Raw genomic sequence first — 21050 nt, 5'->3', positions numbered from 1 at the left:
GCACACAGTAAGTGCTCAGTAAATGTTACTGTAACAATACCCAAATGACCACCTATGAACCTTTTCTTATCCAAACACTCTTTTACTGCCTATGGCATATATATATATACACACACACACATGCATACACACACATAAGTTGTTCTTAATTAATTGTATTTGTGAAAGCATGGTTTACATGGAAAATAGAAAGAACTAGTCTCTGGGGAGCTTAGTTCATTTTATGTAGTGACTAGATTCATCAATTTTACAAGCAGCTCCCATTCCTGCATTCAAAATGATAAGCCTCTTAAAGAAAAATGCTCACAAAATGCATTATATTTATCTAACAGCTCAGAAAGTTTCCTTCTAGACCATGCTTCTATTTTCTTCTTAACATAATAATCTTCGCTTAGGCTCTCCTCAGATATTTAATTTGTACCACTTGGTTGATTTGTATCAGTTTATTACTTTGCTGGATTTTGTACCAATTTGTATATTTCGTATTGATTTATTTTCATTGGCAGGCTTGAGAAATACCCTCTGTCATGAAACATAGAAAACCGGTTTTCTAGTTTGAATGTAAACTTACACTTAATATTCTCTACCTGTAACCCCCATGTTCTATTTTCTGTAGGCACTTTTAAAAAATGTTTCAGGACTCCAAACATGAATTGCTTAAATCAATCTACTTTGATACATTTTACTAAAGATATTGGCTAACTCTAGCAACCTATTGTTAAGCTAAATACAGCCTAAATTTCAAGCAAGCATGGATTACCAGCTCCTAAATTTGCCTCTGATGCCATCTAGGTTCTTTAATATGCTTTTTTGTGTGCAGAATCTTCCAGAGATAACAGTCTTTATCTTCACAATGGCCAGCTACCCTCTACTAGGCATGTTCATCTTCTCCAACATGCTCTTGAGAACATCAGTATCAATAAGCTTCATCCATTTATTAAGTTTACCAAACAGTGAGCATCCTGCTCTATTGAAGAGAATTTATCAGCCTGATATCATAAAGTATGATCCAATATAGGTGCCTTACTTGAAGAAATGAATGTATCTTTACTTTAGGTAATAGATGAAGTCTGGCGGGGGGGGGGGGGGATTTAAAATGCAATAGATGGAACTTGTGACTCAAAAGGCTGTGGAGGGGGTACCAGTTCTGGTCATATTTACTATCCTCCAACCCCACTGAATGTAGTTAAAATCCCTGGATAGAAGGCGTTTAGCAGTTATCTAAGAACTGTTAAAACCAAGTGGTAGCAGACAGATTGGGGGAAGGAAGCCAGTATTCAGAGTACTATTAAACCAGTGGAGAATTTCCCATTTTTTCCTCTCTGGAATCTTCACCTGAACTCGAAGGAAATTTAATGGCCAGAACTGCACAACAAGAAAGACAGAAAGAACTGCAAAATAAACTCTGTTTTGGGTATAAGGAACAGGAAAAAGAACCGCTGTAGGTCAAAAGAGTGGGGATAATCCCCTGGATTTGTTATTGTTTACTTCATTTTCATCCCAATGACAGGTAAGCCAGAGGCAGTGGTGGGGATGACAGCAGCAACACTTGGACAGACCACTAATTTCCAACCAGAGGACCTAAGGTCCTGAGGCCTTGAAAAGAATTCCCATTGCATTTTTTTCTCTCTTTTTCCTCTCAATGCTTGATCTTGAAAACAGGCCCAGTATTATGGAAAAACGTGTGGCAGTGTGGGGAAACTAAAGCCCTGAGCTTTGGGAAGCCAGAAAGTGTGGAAGAGATTGTGGAGTGGAGGGAGTACAAGAAAATGAACCAATAAAGTTACAAATAACTTTGGGCTCATTGCCAACGTGTGTAAGCATGTATCTGACCATGAACAGCACACCAAAGTCTTTGAGAAATGAGCTACAAGGTAGAGCATCACTCAGGTCCCAGACTGGACAGTGGATGGTGCCATGTAGGGTATCTGAATATCACTGCAAAGACTTTGAAACTGGACTGACACTGGAACCACAGATAGAAGACAGGAAAAAACTTGTGTCTTGGACCTAATGTGGTTAATTGCCTGATTGAAAGTATATTTATATCAACATGCTTCATAGGAGAATCCTATGCCACTTAATAATCTAAATCCAGGGTCACTTAACATAACTCAAGGTTTCCAGGATAAATCCAAAATTACTCAGCTTATAAAAACCAAGAAAAATCTTAGTGTTTCACCAGGGTAAAGACAACTAACAGCTACCAAGATGACACAGATGTTGGTATTAACAGAGCAAGACTTTAAACATCTAGTATAACCATACCCCAAGAAGTATGAGCAAACACAATGGAAACAAATGAAAAAAAATGGGGGAGAGGGAAGCTAGTAGAGAAATAGAAACTACAAGAAAGAAATGGAAATTTTAGAATAAAAACATGCAGTAGGCAAAATAAAACATTCACTGGATTGGGTTAGCAGCAAAATAAAGAATCACAGATGAGAGTCAGTGAACTTGAAGAGAGGTTATTAGAAATTATTCAGTTTGTACAAAAGTGGGGATGGAATTTGTCAACTTGCTCTAAAAAATGCCAAAGATATTTCTTCAAATGGAAAAAAAAATGATATTAGATGGCAACTTTGAACAAAAGAAATGAGAAAAGAGCAACAGAAATGGTAAACATCTGTTTAATATAATAGACTGGATTTTTTTCCTCTTAGAATCTTTCAAATATATATAATTGCTAGAAGAAAAATTTTAACATTGTCTTATAGGTTTCTCAAAGAGGGGAATGTATAAAGGGAACTGTAAGATGTAAGTTTTCTGCATTACACTTGAAGTGGTTAAAAAAATATTCAAAGTGGACTGTGAAAAGCTAAGTATTGTATTATAATTTCTAGATCAACTACTAAAAAATTCTAACCAATGAGATATAGTAAAAAATTCAATAAATGGTATGGAATACACAACACATTCAAATAACCCTAAAGGAAGAAGGAGAAGGAAACAGGAGGGAAAAACAGAGAAACAAACAGAAAGCAAACATACCAATAATTATGTAAAATTTAAGTGGTATAAAGATGTCAATTAAATGAATGGGATTATCAGGGTGGACAAAAAAACAAGACTCAACTATAAGCTCTTTATAAGAATCACACTTTAAATATAACAATATAGGTAAATTAAATATAAAAGAATGGAAAAATATATAAAAAAGATGTATCATGCAAAAATGAAACTGAAGCAGGAGTGGCCATGTTGGTATGAGATAAAATAGTCTTCAGAACAAGATGGTTTCCCAGGGTTAAAGAGAACATTACATAATGGTAAAAGGGTCAACTTACCAAGAATACGTGACTATATAAAATGTGTATGTACCTAACAACATAGTTAAAATATATGAAGCAAACACTGGTAAATCTGAAAGGAGAAATAGACAAAGCCATACTTACAGAGGGAAACTGAAATACTCTTCCCTAAGTAATTGGTATAATAAGTAGGCAGACAATCAGCAAGAGTATAGAAAAACCAAACAATACCATTAACCAACATTAACCAACTGGATTTAATTGACATTTATAGAACACTCCAACTAACAATAGAATAATACACATTCTTTTTAAGTGCACACAGAGCAAAATAGACCATATCCTGGGTCATAAGACAAATCTTACAAACTTAAGAAAATTTAAATCATACAATGTATATTCTCTGACCACAATGGAATTACTCTAGAAGTAAATAACACAAAAAATATTTGGAAAATACCCAAATACTTGGAAATTAAACAACACAATTCTAAACAATCCATGACTCAAAGATAAAAATGCAGAGGAAATTAGGAAATAGTTGAAGTAAAGAGAAATGAAAATATATCAAAATTTGTGGAATGCAGCTAAATTAGTGCTCAGAAAGAAATTTATAGCATTAAATGCTTATGTTAGAAGACAAGGAAGGTTTTGAGTCGACAATATAATCCTCCAGGATTTGAAGAATAAGAGAGCAAACTAAACCCAAAGTGAGGGAAAGAAAGAATAAGAAAAGATTTGAGCAGACATCAATGGACTTGATAATGGAGAAACAATAGAAAAAAAGCTGGAGTTCCCATCATGGCTCAGTGAAAAAGAATCTGACTCGTATCCATGAGGATGCAGGTTCGATCCCTGGCCTTGCTCAGTGGGTTGGGGATCCAACATTGCTGTGAGCCATGGTGTAGGCTGCAATGAGGCTTGGATCCCATGTTGTTGTGACTGTGGCATAGGCTGGCAGCTGCAGCTCCAATTTGACCCCTAGCCTAGGACCCTCATATGTCACAAGTGCGGCCCTAAAAAAACAGACCAAAAAAAAAGAAGAAGAAGAAGAAGAAGAAAGAAACTGAATTCTGTATCTGTTAAAAAATAGAATTCATAGTTTAAAACGTTCCAAAAAAAAAAGAAGACTATAGGTCCACATGCTTGCACTGGCAAACTCTTCATTGAAGAAACTATTACACCAATTTAAAAACAATAAAAAACAGAAGCGGAAGGAACATTTTCTAATTCATTTTAAAGGACCAGAATTACCCCAATACCAAAGCAAGGTAACAACATCACAAAAAAAGTAAAACTACAGGTCAATATCTTTCATGAGCATAGATGCAACAAAATATTAGCAAATCAAATCCAGCAATACACAAAAATACTAAATACCGCAACTACATGGGGTTGCTCCCAGGAATGCAAGATCAGTCCAATATTCAAATATTAATCAATGAAGCCTATCATATAACAGGCTAAAGAAATACATGATCATATCACTTGATACAAGAAAAGCATTACAAAAAGCAATGTTCAGTCATGATTAAAGGAAAAAAAATTTGCAGCAAACTAGAAATAGAAGGTAAAATCCTTAAACTGATCAAGGGCATCAAAAATCCCATAACTAACATCATACTTAGTGGTGAATGACTGAATGCTTTCTTCCCAATATCAGGAATGAAACAAAGATGTCTACTCACCACTTCTATTCAACAACATTATACTGGCAATCCCTGACAGGGCATTAAGGAGAGAAAAATCAATAAGTTTCTTACAGATTGGAAAGGAAGAAATGTAAATGCTCAATTTGCAAACAATATAGTTGTCTGTATAGAACCAAGGAAGCTGCCAAAAAATTAACACTTCTAGAAATAATGAGTTCACCTAGAATCTAGAATACAAAGTCCACACTGAAGAATCCAATGTACACCTATGAACAACATAAACTAACAATAGCTTCAAAATTTTTAAATATTTAGGAATAAATCTAACTAACCACATGATAAAATGTACTTCATCAAATGAATAGATTTTGCTTTGCAAAAGATACCGTTAAGAGAATGAAAATAAAGATATATACTCGGGCGGGAAAGCGAAACGGTATAGCCAATCGTAAATCACTTTAGCGGTTTCTTATAAAGTTAAACATACAATTATTTTACGACTCAATATTCTCTTTCCTTGACATTTAGCATAGAGAGTAAAATGGGACAACAGCTGAAGACTAAATGTGTGAATATTAAATAAGAAAATACATGTTAAAGTCCTGGGAGCAGAACTGAGCACTCATTAATAACCCTATCTTACTCACAGCTTTTTCTAGTCAGATGAATTTTAATAGCATTTTCAGTACATATTGAGATAATCACATAGTTTTATCTTTATTTTTGTTATGAAATGTATTGATAGCTATCCCGATATTGAATTATTTTTGTAGTCTCAGGATAGCTATGTTTTCTACAATTCTGTTATCTATAGTAACTGTGCTTGGTCTATAGTTTTCCTTTTCTCTTTTGGGGAGAAAAGGCTCTCTTTATTAGGTTTGGATAGTGTTAAGGATGTATTATATTCATAGCATGAGCTAAAAGCTTTTCTATTTTTTCATGGCCTGAAATTTCATAGCACAGAAATGATCAGGTCTTTAAAGACTAGTGAGAGGAGTCAGCTGTAAACCATCTGGTTGCTAGAGTCATTTTAATGGTAGTTTTTTAATCATCTTCCCAGTGTCTCCTATGGTAATTAGTGTATTTGAATGTACAATTGTCATTTTTTAGCTCCAAAATGGTCAAATATTGGCAATTTCATATGATTCAGCCTAATAGTAAAGTGGATATTCATATACCCTTTACTGACTTTTACCCACTGTTAATAATATGCACATTTTGATTTATTACCTTTATGTATACATATACATCAAATATATTAAATGTTTCTTTTTTTTCCACTGAATCAGTTAAATGTAAAAACAGACATCATATACTTCATATCTAAATACTGCAGGATGAATCTTTGAAAAATAAGAACATACTCTCAGTTACCAAAGCATCATTACTGTGATTAAAAGTATTAAAAACAATTAATAGTTTTAACAGTACTACTCAGATTTCCCCAGTTATTGCAAAAAAATATCATGTATAGATGTTTTTAAATTTGTGATCCCATCAAGGTTACGTATTGCATTTGGTCAAATTTTTTTAGTCTCTTTAAATCAGTTTTCCTCCCTTTTTTCCCCCTGTGACATTGATTTTTAGAAGAAAAAAAAACAGATCAGTTGTTTTGCACACTGTTCTACATTCTGGACTTCTTTATTTTCTCACAGCATCAATTAATATATTCTTCTCTCTTCTATATTTCTTGTGAACTAGAAATTAGGTCAAGGTTTGAAATTCAGGTTGAACATTTTTGGCAAGTTATTCACTGCTGATACTATATACTTAATAACATGCATTTCAAAAAATTTTATAATGCATATTTCATATTAACAGGCATGTAAGGTCAAGTTGTCCCACTATTGGTGATGCTAAATTTGTTCATACGTTTGTTGTGGTAACTTCCATTGTAAAATATGCTTTTACCCTTGTAATTAGTTTTTAACCTCTGGAGCAATACTTGAACACTGTAAATCTCCTGTTGCCAACACTTTTTGACTCACTGTTTTCAGCATCCATTGATAGTCTTTGCCTGATTGAGTGATTACATTTGAAATGATTGCATTTTGGTTTCCTTTGACAGAGAATTTTTTTGAGCTTTTTGGTTTATCAGATGATTACAGTTTTGATCACCTTTTTATTTTTTATTTCTAATTATCAAATAATGAGGATGTAATATATAGTAATTCTACGTTTAAAATATAAGATTTTCTTTGCAATCAACTACATCATTGATATGGGTGTATGGTCCATGGACATGAAAAAACTACATTTGCTATTTTTAAGAAAATTCTGGGAGTTCCCGTCGTGGCGCAGTGGTTAACGAATCCGACTAGGAACCATGAAGTTGCGGGTTTGGTCCCTGCCCTTGCTCAGTGGGTTAACGATCCGGCGTTGCCGTGAGCTGTGGTGTAGGTTGCAGACGCGGCTCGGATCCCGCGTTGCTGTGGCTCTGGCGTAGGCCGGTGGCTACAGCTCCGATTCGACCCCTAGCCTGGGAACCTCCATATGCCGCGGGAGCGGCCCAAGAAATAGCAACAACAACAACAACAATAACAACAACAACAAAAGAAAATTCTGTAGCTATATATTGAGTTTCTTGATTATGTTAATAAAATTCCTGTATCCTTATCTGTATTTTTACTAAGTATCAGATTCTGAAAAAGGTACATTATTTTTCCACTTTGGTCTTTTTTTGTAATCAAGGTCTAATTTAATATTTAGTCTTTTGTATATTTCTGATGTGTTGTGTAGTATACTATTTTATGATAGAGAATCTTCAAATTGTCTGGTATGTCTCATCCCAGAGATAAAACCTAAAATGGCCATATGCTTATATGTTCACGCCCCTCTTCTATCTTCTAGTTCTCATAACATAGACTCCTAAAGTAAAGAGTGAAAGTAATATGGAAAAATCATTTTCTTTTTTTTGTTGTTGTTATTGTTGTTGCTATTTCTTGGGCCGCTCCCGCGGCATATGGAGGTTCCCAGGCTAGGGGTCGAATCGGAGCTGTAGCCACCGGCCTACGCCAGAGCCACCGCAACTCGGGATCCGAGCCGCGTCTGCAACCTACACCACAGCTCACGGCAACGCCGGATCTTTAACCCACTGAGCAAGGGCAGGGACCGAACCCGCAACCTCATGGTTCCTAGTCGGATTCGCCAACCACTGCGCCACGACGGGAACTCCCGGAGAAATAATTTTCATTGGTACTAGACAGGACTCCCTCTCTCCTCCATATTATCTTGGTTATAAGTGAGCAGTGAGCTAGCATTGCTTGAAATAGATTTCAGTGTTTTGATCAACATTTCATTCTCTGAGGTCCTTAACATCTCTTCAGAAAAAAAAAAAAAGTCTTAGTTTTTAATCTGTTATAATTTTTTACCTGCTAGTATGCATCTTAAACCTTAATGAAATAGTTTGAGAAAAATTACCACGTAAAATCCAAAGAGTTAAATAAAACTCCCATTTTACATCTTTCCTAAAGATCAATTGTGTAGCCAAAATATGGGGTTTTAACTGGAGTTTTAAAAAATAAGTGCTGGATTCTGTCACAGAGTCACTTTGAAGAAATTGCTTAAGACAGGAGATTGTTCATTAGAGGCAAAATATGTTTGTTTTTTTGCTTTTTTTCTTAGGGCTGCACCTGCGGCATATGGAGGTTCCTAGGCTAGGGGTCTAATTGGAACTACAGCTGCCGGCCTATGCCACAACCACAGCAATTCCAGATCCAAGCCAAGTCTGCAACCTGCACCACATCTCACAGCAGTACCGCATCCTTAACCCACTGAGCAAGGCCAGGGATCGAACCTGCAACCTCATGATTCCTAGTCGGATTCATTTCCGGAGGCAAAATATTTTTTAATGCAGGTTTCATTGTGCTCAGCACAGGGAATGTTTGGAAGAACATTAACTGTTGTTTTTTGTTTTGTTTTGTTTTGTTTTTTAATGAGAAGAGTGTTCCACCCTTCCCGGTGCTAGGTTTGCAGGGTAGAGTATAACTGTCCAGTAATGAAGCAGCACCTGTATTTGGAGGTGAGATTGAAAAGTGTCTCAACTGCTAACTTCTCTGTGGCACTGGGTGCTTATTTCTGATTTTCTGCAGGATTCAATGTGGACATCAAAAGTTACCTCATGTCCCCTTGAACCTTTTTGTCTCTCTTTCTCCTTGGGCACAGCACCCACACATGAGTCCCCATCAAGCAAACGATCATCTTTGTTTGGAAAGCTACAGCTCAAATGCTGGATTTTGTTCAGTCCGTTCTGGGACCCCCTCAGCCTGATGTTCTCACCCGTGTTCCTCATCTGTGTGGCCTTCCCTGGGCTTTGCTAGGGAGTGTAGCTGCATGCCTGCCTGCAGCCTTTGTCCATGTAGGCTGCAATTTATTGTGGTGTAGCCATCAAAATAATCCCACCCTTTTCTTTTTTTACTTTATTATTGTCATGGATCTACTCATTTTTGTACAGTACTCTTTTCTTGTCAATGGGATTCTGAAAGAAAGGGGAGAAAATGTAAATGTTTGAAACAGTAATCTTAATTTCGTTTTTCATGAACCAATACCAGGCATTTAAGCAGGTCTAATTTTTATAAGTATAAACTAATACACATTTATTACATAAAATTAGAAAACTAAAAAATTATTTTTAAAAATGAAATTCATCTTAAGTGCTTTTATACAGAGATTGCTACTAACAGTAGTACATATTTCTATAGACTTTTTGACAATCAAATTTATTCTTACAAAATTCAATCTGTTATTTTTTGTTTTTACTTAAAAATGTGGCATGAGGGAGTTCCCCAATGGCCTAGTGATTAAGGACTCAGCATTGTCTGTCACTGCTATGGCTCACGTTTGATCCCTGGCCCAGGAACTTCTGCATGCCACAGGTGCAGCCAAAAAAATATATAGCATGATAACTTTCTAATTTTATTAGCTATTTCTTGAAATTATGTTTTCAAGACTGAATAACAAAACATAAATATGCCAAAATTATTTATTTAAATTGGTATAGAATATATTAGACTAGAATTATTTTAAACTGTTGTAAATGATGATATGGTTATTTCATGTATAAAAATTTTTGAATCTGATTTTTTTAGAATAAAAATGAGATTAAGGAGTCAAGGGTAGAATATTTTCTAGAGCTCAAAATATATTTTGTCAAATTGTTTTCTAGTAAGGTTGGGTTAATTTAAACACCAGCAATGTAATTTATTCTTTCCTTGGTAACTTTCCAATCTGTTTGTTATGGTCCAGGATTATCACATGTTTTGAGGATGCCTAACAGTTTTCTAAAATTTTGTCTTGATTTCCGAAACTCATTTCTTCTAGGTCTTCAAGAAGATGTTCCTTTTTCTTCATTCTATAGAACATCTGATAAGTTCTGTGCAGTTTCTCTTATCTCAGTTAGTAGAGATATGGAGAAAGCTTTCTAGACTTGGTATTTGCCACAAACAGGTGTGTGGATTGCCCCGATCTCCCCTCAATGACCCTCTAATTGTTCATCACATTCTTTTCTGGGAGCCATAGCCAACTAAGTTAATTTGCAACATTTATAATCTAGGCTCTAGGATCAAGCAAATATTCATCTTTGAAGTTCTGCCCTGTGTGCATAGAATTTTCTGTTGTCCTCACTGCTCAGTCTTCAGGCCCTCTGCTCCTGGCATATCCTCACCTCCACCCTTGACTGCCACTCTACTTATGGGACTTATATATCCCCCAGAATGCAATGTGCCATTGCAAATACTGTGTCCCCAATCTGTTCCCTTATTCATTGAAATTCATTCAGAAAGTATGTATTGACCTTCTACTGTGTGCCAGCCACCAGATAGAGCATAGAATAGAAGAGACAAAAGTCCCTGCCTTTGTAGACCTGATACAACACCCCCAATGCCCACCTTCCACCCCACCTTATGACGTTTTGTTCTAGCTTTTTGGTTGATACAAGTTCTCTAAATCAGGGCAGATAGTGGGGCTAAGAACAAAGTGTGTGTCTGCTGTCTTACAGGCGGGGAAGGATGCTATGTTCCATAAGATGGGGTAGGGATGGGCTGCTGGTTGCTCATCTCAAAATAGCTCTACCAGCCTTATGTTTATTGAAAGCTCCCATGAGGTACTAACATTAGCCTGTCTGTTATTTTTGGATTTCAATGCTATTGGAGTTATTTGCCTTTTCTGGGCCTTCAAAAGCATTTTAGTAGGAAGTTAGCGGAAGAACCATTAGGGACTGCCAACTGGAAACCATTTTAAACAGAAGTCACACAGGGCATTTGCAAACTTTGTCTTGTGCTGTTTCTTTTTTTCAAGGTAAACTTCGAGGCAGTCATTTTCAGAGAATTTTTTGGTGCCAATAAAAGAATTACAAAACTATAGCAGTAAATGTATTTTGAAAAGCTACTGCTGTATATTGATAGTATAGTTTTGATTTATTGTTTTACTTAATATTTCTAGCTCCAATGCACAAATATTTGCCTGGGATTTTTTTTTTTTCCAATCACTGAACCAAATCCTCAGTCTGTGTAACTCAGTAGGACACCAACGTAAAATGAAAATCTCGCCTGTGTTTACATCTTACAATTAACTTCTCATTGGGTTGTTTAGTGTGTCCCATTACTTCTAATACACGCTATTAAAATAAATAATAACGTTGTAATTTTGTTTTCTGCCAAGTGTATTTGCCATAGGTGGGGCTCGGAGGGAATACCGAGGTAATTTCAAGTATGTGATGCATGTTGTATGGAAATAGAAAGGCAGAATGTGGAGTTCCCATCGTCGTGCAGTGGAAACAAATCCGACTAGGAACCATAAGGTTGCGGGTTCAATCCCTGGCCTCGCTCAGTGGGTTAAGGATCTGGCATTGCTGTGAGCTGTGATGTAGGTTGAAGATATGGCTCGGATCCTGCATTGCTGTGGCTGCGGTGTAGGCCGGCAGGTGTAGCTCCAACTGGACCCCTAGCCTGGGAACCTCCATATGCCACAGGTGCAGCCTAAAAGAAAAAAAAAAAAAAAAGAAAGGCAGAATGTTGCTAATCAAGGCATTCAATACATGTGCTAGACACACATACACCCCTCTTCTAAACATGCGAGTCCATACACATATGTGCATGCATGCACACACACACACACACACACACCCCTATATCTCAGCTATATTGAAAGAGTTTTATTTCCTCCCAAATACGCCACACTCCTTCCTCAATATAGGTTTTCCTTTCTGCCAGGACAGACTTTCCTCCTCATTACCTGATTGACTCCTAGTTGTCCTTTGCGCCTTGAACTTGGAGCCAGTCATTCCCTCTGAGAACTTTCTCATCAGCAACGTCTGCCTCCCAGCTAGAAGAGGTTCCTTCCTACTTCATGATCCCATCACAGCCCCTTCCTGAGAGATCACGCCTCACACAAGTAATCTGCCCCACTTATGTATCTGAATGACAGCTCTCTACCTAGACTGTGAGGCCCTGAGGGCAAGATCTGGATCTCTTCCCTTTGTCTCCTAGCTTTTAGAACCAGACTTGGCATTCAGGGCCTTTAGGGGTTGCTCAGCAATCATCCTAAAGTTCTGTAACCATTAACAATCTCACTCCGCAAGGCAAGTCATTCATACCTTCTCTCCTCCCCTCAAGCCCCCATCACCTCTTCCCCAGTCTTCTCTTCTTATGGCTGAGCTTCCCAATTCACTAAGGAAATAGAACCAATCAGAAGATAATTTTCATCAACCAACCCCAAACTCCCAGTGCATCCCACTTGCTGCCCTTCCCCTTTGCCAAACACAAGTCTGTTTTCCATGTCTGTGAGTCTGTTTCTATTTTGTAGGTAGGTTCATTTGTGCCATGCTTTAGATTCCATATATAAGTGATACCACATGGTATTTATCTGTCTCTTTCTGACTTACTTCACTTAGTATTCTTAGTATGAGAATCTATGGTTGCATCCATGTTGCTGCAAATGCCATATGGGAAAAAAAAATGTACACACACACACACACACACATATACGTATACAGCCTGGGTCACTATACCATACAGCAGAAATTGGCACACTGTAAATAAACTATACTTTAATAATTTTTTAAAATAAGATAGCAAAATATAGATAGATAGGTAGATAGATAATTTTCACAAGTACCCCCTTTATCTACTTAATTCCCTGCATCAATGCCCTTAAAGTCCACCTTCCATTGTATTATGAGGGACAAAGTGACCTTGCTCCAGTTAAGGCCCATCCTCCTATTTGTGTGTCAGTGTCATCCTCTCTCACTTATTGAAAAACATCACTCCAGCATTTGTCCCTCTTCTTTCTCATGTCATCATTTACCCCTTCACTAACTGATTTAAGAACCTAGTTTAATTTTTCTCATCTTGGGAGTTCCCACTGTTGCACAGTGAGTTAAGGATCTGGCATCGCTGCAGCTGTGAGGTAGGTCACAGCTGCTGCTTGGATTTGATCCCTGGCCTAGGAACTTCCATATGCTGAGGGTATAGCCAAAAAGAGGGGGAGAAAATTCTCTCACCTTAAAAAAGTAAAAGCAAGAAATCTTTCCGGAGTTTGTAGAACAGTGGTTAACGAATCTGACCAGGAACCATGAGGTTTCAGGTTCAATCCCTGGCCTTGCTCAGTGGGTTAAGGATCCGGTGTTGCCCTGAGCTGTGTTGTAGGTTGCTGACACGGCTCGGATCCCTCATTGCTGTGGTTGTGGTGTAGGCCGGTGGCTATAGTTCCGATTAGACCCCTAGCCTGGAAATCTCCATATGCCTCAGGAGCGGCCCTAAAAAAGGAAAAAAGAAAAAAAAAATCTTTCTTGTCCACACATCCCCTTCCAGCTATAGTCTCATTCTTTGCTGTTCTTTACTGAAGAATTCCTCAAGAGTTTTCAACTCTCAGGGTTAACAAATCCTCACCTCTCATTCTCTCTTTAATGTCCTCTGATACTGCTGTGGCCTTCATCATTCTTCCAAAATTGTTCTCTCCAGTCCGATGCTCCCCTCCATGTTGCTAAATCCAGTGGTCAAGCCCCACCTTTAATTTTACTGGTCTATCAACAGCTTTTAAATCAATTGATCTTCCTTCTTAATTGCAACCTCCTTCTTCACCTGGATTCTAGGACATACTCCCTCTAATTTTCCAAATACCTTTTGTGTTACTACTTAGCTAGTCAGCTTTTGCTTCAGGGACAGTAGCCCAAATATGTCAATGATTTGCAGCCACAAAGATGTTTCTTGTTCAAGTTATGTAAAGGCTAGGAGGTCTGCTTGACTGTCCTAGGTTCTACTTAGCTTCAGCCCAACCAGGCTGGACCCCTCTTGGCTGCAGGTCAGCTTGAGCTCTGCCATCTGCGTTGTCATTCTAAGACCCAGGCTAATGGAACCTGGAATGTGCTGTTGTCTCGTGGCAGAAGACAAGAAACGGAGCCGAAACTCCCAAAGTTTCTAAAAGCTTCTACTTGGACATGGTGTGTATCATGTCTACTCACATTCCATTGAGCAAATACCAGAAGAATCAAAAGAAAGATGATGCCTTGCAGCAGGCCCAGGCTGATGGGGGGGAACTCACTTCCAGTGGAATTCAGATTCTGATATTATTACATGCTACTGAACATAGTTATTGCCTGGGACTATATCTGTGATTACAGGTGACCCAAGGACTCTTTTTTAAAACTATCTGAGAGTAGTAAAAAGTCACAGTACCAGCTCCATAGAGAGAGTCTGTAGAAGCAGAGGGGTGTGTGTGTGTGTGTGTGTGTGTGTGTGTGTGTGTTGGGTGGAGGGGAAGGAGGCATGGTAAAGTTGTTCCACGAGTCATATTCACTCCAAGGGCTCTTGGCCCCCCAAGCTGATCATCAGCCTGGCCTTTCTCCATGCTAAGATGTTGCGTCAGGACTTTGTGGCGGCTTCGTTGACATCTTTGATCATGAGGCTCCAGGAGATCAGGACCTTAGTTTACAATTGGCTGGACTCACATTTGACCCTGTTTACGGAAAGGAAATCTGGCCAAGTCAGGACCAAAGAACTTTGTGGTGAGGGTGTTGAACTCCATTTCCTTTTTCATTTATAAACGCAGTTGGAGCTGATTCCAGCATGTTTTTAGGAAGTCAGTAAAAACATTTAGGCGTAACTACTACTGTTTTATGAAATTTCATCTATTGTTTTGACCTTGCCTGCGCTTAAATGCGGAAATAAAAATCTTGGCGTGGCCATGGAGGGAGCAGAGGGGCATTATGTCATTACAGCACCTACTTCAGGTCAGGAAACTCTGAACTGACCATCCATTTCCTACTTTACTGAGCCAAGGAATGCCATCGAGTGTGTGACTAAGGGTAACATGACTCAGGTTAAGAACTGGGTCTGTGGAATTTGTTTCCTGGCCAAGAGAACGACAATTCAATTGCTGCTAGGATTAAGTGGAAAATGTATACTTTTGTCTTCATTAGCACTATTGTTACTTTTAAAGACTTGTTGAGAACGTAAGAGCAAACTTAAACATGATAGCATGAAGTTTAGTTATTAGAAACTAAGGGAGCCTTTGGGAATATTGCCTTCCATTCTCAGTTCTACCCAGGCTCCATGTCTGTCCAGGTCTGAACATCACACTTCAGTCCTTACACTTGAAAGAGAGACTATTGCTCATTAACACTCAACACTGGGCAAGTAGAAAATGCTCTTTTAGTTACAGGTTTGACTAATGGGATCCTTCACCTGTGCATTATTTGTTTATTTAGTTCTTCATTTCTTAAAATGTTACCAGCACATCGGGGTACAAGCAGCACATTAAAACAGTAATTAAAATAGATAAAACATTACAAAGCAGCAATTAAAAGAGCAGCAAATGAGGTTATATCTTAACGCTATAATGCTTAAACCTGAAAACAATGCTCACCTCATCAGCTAGGAGGCACCCACACAAGCAGTGCAGGAACCTTGCAGTGACTTTGAGATATCATAAATGGAAAGCAGGTGATGATAAAATCACTCCAAACCTTGCCTCAAAATGTAATTTTTCCATCCCCCGCCCCCCGCCACCCTTCTCTGTTCACCTATAGGATGGCTTGTGGTACACCGTGCTTTCACCTGTCTGTTCAGCCAGAAAGGCTTACAGAGGATTCAGAAACTTCTTTCTTTCCTCAAAGCTGTAACCGGAGTCCTTAGTCATACCTTACACAGCTTAAATGGCAGTTGATCATGCTTAAGTACTGGAAACAATCAAAGGATCGCAACCTCAGAGAACATTCTTCCAATCGAAGTAGGAAAATCCTTGTCCTTCATCCCCAGCTCCCACCCTCAGGGGCCCCATAAACCCACTTGGTTTCTTTGCACAGCGCTGCGTGCCCTCCCAGCCTGTCACACCTAAGTGAGCCTCCATTAGTCTCTACTCACCTGCCACTCCAATCCTGTTTTTCTTTCCCCTGTTAATAAAGGGTACTTGAAAAATGTGGCTTTTAAAACACTTCTAGGATTTGCGTGGGTAGCAAGCGCTTCACCAAAGTGATAACTCAGGGATTGCCTGTGTGTGAGAGAGCCTGGTGAGCGTTCTCAACTAGGGAGCTGAAAGTGGATTCTCTCCTCCTCCGTTATGTTGAACTATCTCTGCCGAAAGGCTGGTCTCTAACAACGCATTGAGTCCTTTCAGAAACTGTTCTGTGGGAAGTCCATCTTGTGGTTTGTGTAGAAGTGTCGCCGTCGGTCCATTTTGGTTCACATAGTACTTAAAAAGCAGCATTCCATCGAGCCAGCACCTGCCTCTGCAGCCCTGCTCCCACGCCACCCTCCCACCCCCTCTCACTCCAGCAAGGCTGAACCACTCCGGGTGCTCAGCTCAGTAAATAGAATTCCCAAGAACTGCATCTTTACATCTAAGGTTTGGACGAAACTCTGCAGAATAACCCACGAAAGTTATGCCAGGCTTATTTTAAAGCCTCTTCTATATGAACATTTTTAAACATTTCAATTTTGCCAGCAAAGCTCCTTTGGGGGATATATTGTGCAAGTGGTTTTCTACCACAGAGCCCTCTGTGATCATTCTGGAATTTCACATCAAAGAGAGAGAGACTCTCTGTGTTCAGTGAAGATCCTACCTTGGGAAGCAAAGGCTTGCTGAGACCCTTGGCAAACCCCTCCAGGTTCCTGTGGCTCAGTTCATCAATAACTTCATGTACCCAATGGAGTGTGTCCCCACCCTACCAACAATAAACAGTAGAGAAGTCTCAGAATTCAAGCCACATTAGCATAGCGGAGATTAAAGAAATTGCTAGAATGCCTTAAAGGACCTTTAGATTTCCTACAGGAAACATTATGAAATCACTGTGTTTTCAGAGCTTGTAAAATGCTTAGGTGGGTCTCCCCTGCAGAGGAAAGTGTCAAGCCAGAGTCAAACACACTCTCCACTAGTGTCAGCCTGTGCTCCCCTTGTTTCCTGCACCACTCACTCTTTTTTTTTTTTTTTTGAGGGCCAAACCTGCAGCATATGGAAGTTCCCAGGCTAGGGGCCGAATTGAAGCTGCAGCTGCTGGCCTACACCAAAGCCACAGCAATGCAGGATCTGAGCCACATCTGTGGCTTAAACCATAGCTCACAGCAACGCAGGATCCTTAACCCACTGAGTGAAGCAAGGATTGAACCTGCATCCTCATGGATACTAGTCAGGTTCTTAACCCCCAAGCCACAATGGGAACTCACCATTCACTCCATCTTAACTGTCTCTTTCCTGCTATAAGCACACTATGAATGCAGCTAAAGTGGACACAAAGTCAAAGCAACTCGCACTGCCTAATTCTGCTGCCCTGGGAAGCCCACAAGGTCAGGGGCACACTGAACTTGGCATCAGGATAGCTCTGAACTCCTGAATCCACAGAGCCATTGTGGGCTTAACTTTAAAGCCCAGACATAGGTGCCAGAGCTTTGGAAGAGCCACTGCTGCCCCTAGCATTACTGGCTTCTGCTTTGTCCCTGTGGTCACACTTGCCCATGAACTACCTCTCCCCCACTTAACAAAGTCTATAACAGACCACACAGCCCTCTCCCCTCAGAGCCAGGGTGCCGATGTTCTCTGCCCCACCCTCTCCCTTCATTCACCTGGTATTTCTTGGATGCTCTGGAGAATGAGAGGTGGGAGACAGAGAGGAATGGTATGGTCCCAAAAGTTGGCCCCTGACAGAGGGGACACATTACACATGTCAGAAAGCCACGTGACTCCACAAGCCAGGTAAGGTCCCTCCAGCCTTTGCTGCTGAACCCCCAGAGCTCAGGCTGCCTTTCTTGCCCTAATTCTTCTTCCTGTTCTGCCTGGTGCTGTTGTCATGGCAACTTCTCCATGAACCTTTCCTGATCCCCCAGAGAACTGGCCCTTGCTCCCTGTGCCTGCGCTGGACTCTGAAGGCACAGCAAGCTTAGCCAGAGACGTGCAAGGCTGTGGCTAGGAAGACGGGCTCGGAGCCCTGCGACCAAGGTACTAGACCCTTGGTCTTCTTAGCTGTGTGACTTGAGGCAAGTTGTTCTGCACCTCCGTTTTGCCATCTGAAAAATGGGGTCGATAGCACCTACTGCACAGGGTTATTGTGAGGGATTAACTAAGTTAACAGAAAAGGCTCCAAATGGCGCCTCCCATGTGATAAGTTCCTGTAACTGTTGTGCGGTATTACTGGTTGTCACTCCTGTTGGGCTGTGTTACTCCCCAGGGTATAAAGGCTGCTTATTTATCTTTAATCCTCATCTCTTGCAGCCATGGGTAGCACCGTGTGAGCAATCACAGGTTTAACGCTGTACACATTGAACAACTCTGTAAATGACTGAATCAACAAATGAGAAGACCTTGGTAAGGACATAGGAGGCAGAAACTTATGGTGGCATTAGCCCTGACCTCAGACCAGGGAGGCCTGAGTTTAGTCAGTGGCATGAGCTTCCTCAGTCCATTGAGCCTGCAAGTTCTCCAGCAGTGAAGGGAGTGCAGAGTTTCAGCTCTGAAGTCACCTTTCTAAGGAGACCAGGACTCCCGCCCCAGCCCTTCTCTAGCTCACACCAGGCAAGCAATGGGATGAATTACCACCTGTGATTGATCCGTGTGAGTTTTAAACTGTTATGAACCTGGTTAATTGTTTTGCCTGTATAAGCACATTTTGCTTCATCCATTTGTCAAGCTGAAGGAAGGTTGTTTTATAAAAGGGGATTTAATTAAATGTTTTGTCCCAGTCCGGTCTTTCCTTTCTGCATCTGCATTATGCTTGTGTCATATTTTCCCCGGAGGGCAGGAAAACAATTTAGTGAAAATGAAAGATCCATTGATTTACTATTGAAAAAGGAAATGCCAAGCTAACAATTTCGCTCTATAATTTTCTAGTGACCATAAGAGAACCCAGCCATTTAACTTAAAGACACTGTGTTTCCTGGTGCACCTGGCTCTTTATATCCTTCTGTACCATTCATGCTGTTATGTTTATGGCCTTGCTCTTGATTGAAATTATTTCTTGAACACTCTTAAGAGCTATTTTTCTTCCCTGAACAGAAGAGATGTTTCTAGGAAATAAAGTCCTTGAATTTTTTTCTCCATCTCCAGTTTGGTGACTGGGCAGTAGGGAACCTTTTTCTCTGAGACCCTATCAGTGGGATCATAACACACACCCCCCATCATTTAGCCACAGATATCCCTGTGTACAGAATTTAACTTGACCTACTTTTCTGCCTGTTGAGCTGCCTCGGGCCTCAAATGTTCTTCTAGTAGAGATCAGCTCTTTTCTCGGTTAAAGTCTTAGATCTTTAGCTCAGTACAATGTCCCAATGCCTCAAAGAAAGTGGACTGCATTAATATCTGAGAGAGCTGGAGATGACAGGACCCTCGCCAGGCATCCCCTTCCTCCAGCCACCCTGTACCCACCAATTACCATCCCATAATCTGAGCCCATGTCCAAGGACCAGGGTTCTTCTGGGAGCAACACTTTTCATTCTGAAGGGAGGGGGCTCACTAGTGAATGTAAGAAGGAATGTGGGATTCGAAATCAGGAAAATAGGATTGCCATAAGGAGGACTGTGTCTTTAGATACATGATGTCACGTCTGGGAATTTCATCATCCCTTCCACTGCTAACAGTCTGTGAGCCTTTCTTTCAATTTTATTGATCATCCGCTAAGCGGCAGCCTCTGCGGCTGGAACAGTAGTGAGGGACCAAGGCAGACTGGTCCTGCCATCACGCAGATCAGAATCTAGTGGGAGGCATGGGTTGAATCAAGTGTGAAATGATAATACTCTGATTAGAACTACACAGAAGGGCACACAAGACTATGAGACATAATCAGGAAATCTATGCTGGTACCTGGGAGCAGGAAAAGGCCATTAGAAGGGAGTGACTTTTGAGTGGACTCCTAAAAGATGCGTTAACTAGGTGGGAGATGGCTCCAGGCAAACCCATCCAGACAGAGGAGCAGAGCTCACACAGACTCGGCCAAGCATCCTGGCTGAGGATGCTCATTTCCTTCTTTCATGTTGATCCCTTAGGAAACACAGCAGCTGACCTCTGCATTGGAGTTGGGCAGCCAGAATGCATTTCTACCTAATTAGCCACAAATTACTCTCCATGAAGAGGAAATATTTTATTTTGCTGTATTAGACCAAGAATCAGGGCAGCTGTACTGCCACTCTTTCCTCTTCCATCTGAACTATGAAAAAAGCAAAGGACCTTGCTTCTGTTCTGATTCTCACATATCGTCTGACCAAATTGCATGGGACTTGTTGGAACAGCACAGTAACTCACCTCACATTTGCTGATGGACTGTGCAAGATCTGGCTAAGGCTGTTTTGCATTTATCATGCTTTCCCACTGGAAGGCCTCAGAATGTTTTGTGAGCATGACAGACAACGGGGTCTCATGCTAATGCTAAGTGTCCTCATAATGAGTGTTCAAAGGCCAGGGTCTGGCTCATGAGCCAGCTGGGGCTGGGTGGCATGTGTGGAGCCTGTCAGCTGTAGACAAGACCCTATGCCCATTAGCCAGTGCTCTCACCACAGACACCAAGCATGAGCTTCATGCAAACTCTAACCCACTTCTTCCCATACCAGGGGAGCCCCCATGGCCCTAACTGGAGAGGTGCTGATTGAGAGGAACTTGGAGCAAGAGAAAAGCAGAGAGAAACATGCAGTAAGCAGGGAAGACCTCTCTTGAGGATGCGGGAGGGTAAGGA

At 40.2% G+C, this 21050-nt stretch overlaps 1 protein-coding gene across 3 annotated transcripts in view; it reads left to right on the top strand.

Annotated features, from left to right (window-relative positions):
• The window catches only part of SLC9A9 (solute carrier family 9 member A9), a 557820-nt gene that overhangs the window by 374069 nt on the left and 162701 nt on the right, over positions 1 to 21050 (top strand). The window contains exon 13 of one of the 3 annotated variants that reach the window (XM_047784070.1): positions 18602 to 19267. The exons of the other annotated variants lie outside the window; for them this stretch is intronic. Within the exon in view, the coding sequence (XP_047640026.1) occupies positions 18602 to 18611 (10 nt within the window). The 3' untranslated portion in view covers positions 18612 to 19267. Of the gene's footprint in view, positions 1 to 18601; positions 19268 to 21050 lie in introns of those variants that run through there. 3 annotated transcript variants of the gene reach the window in all.

Source organism: Phacochoerus africanus, chromosome 1, assembly GCF_016906955.1.
Source record: "Phacochoerus africanus isolate WHEZ1 chromosome 1, ROS_Pafr_v1, whole genome shotgun sequence".
Taxonomy (NCBI): domain Eukaryota; kingdom Metazoa; phylum Chordata; class Mammalia; order Artiodactyla; family Suidae; genus Phacochoerus; species Phacochoerus africanus.
This window is presented reverse-complemented; position numbering and strand designations above follow the sequence as displayed.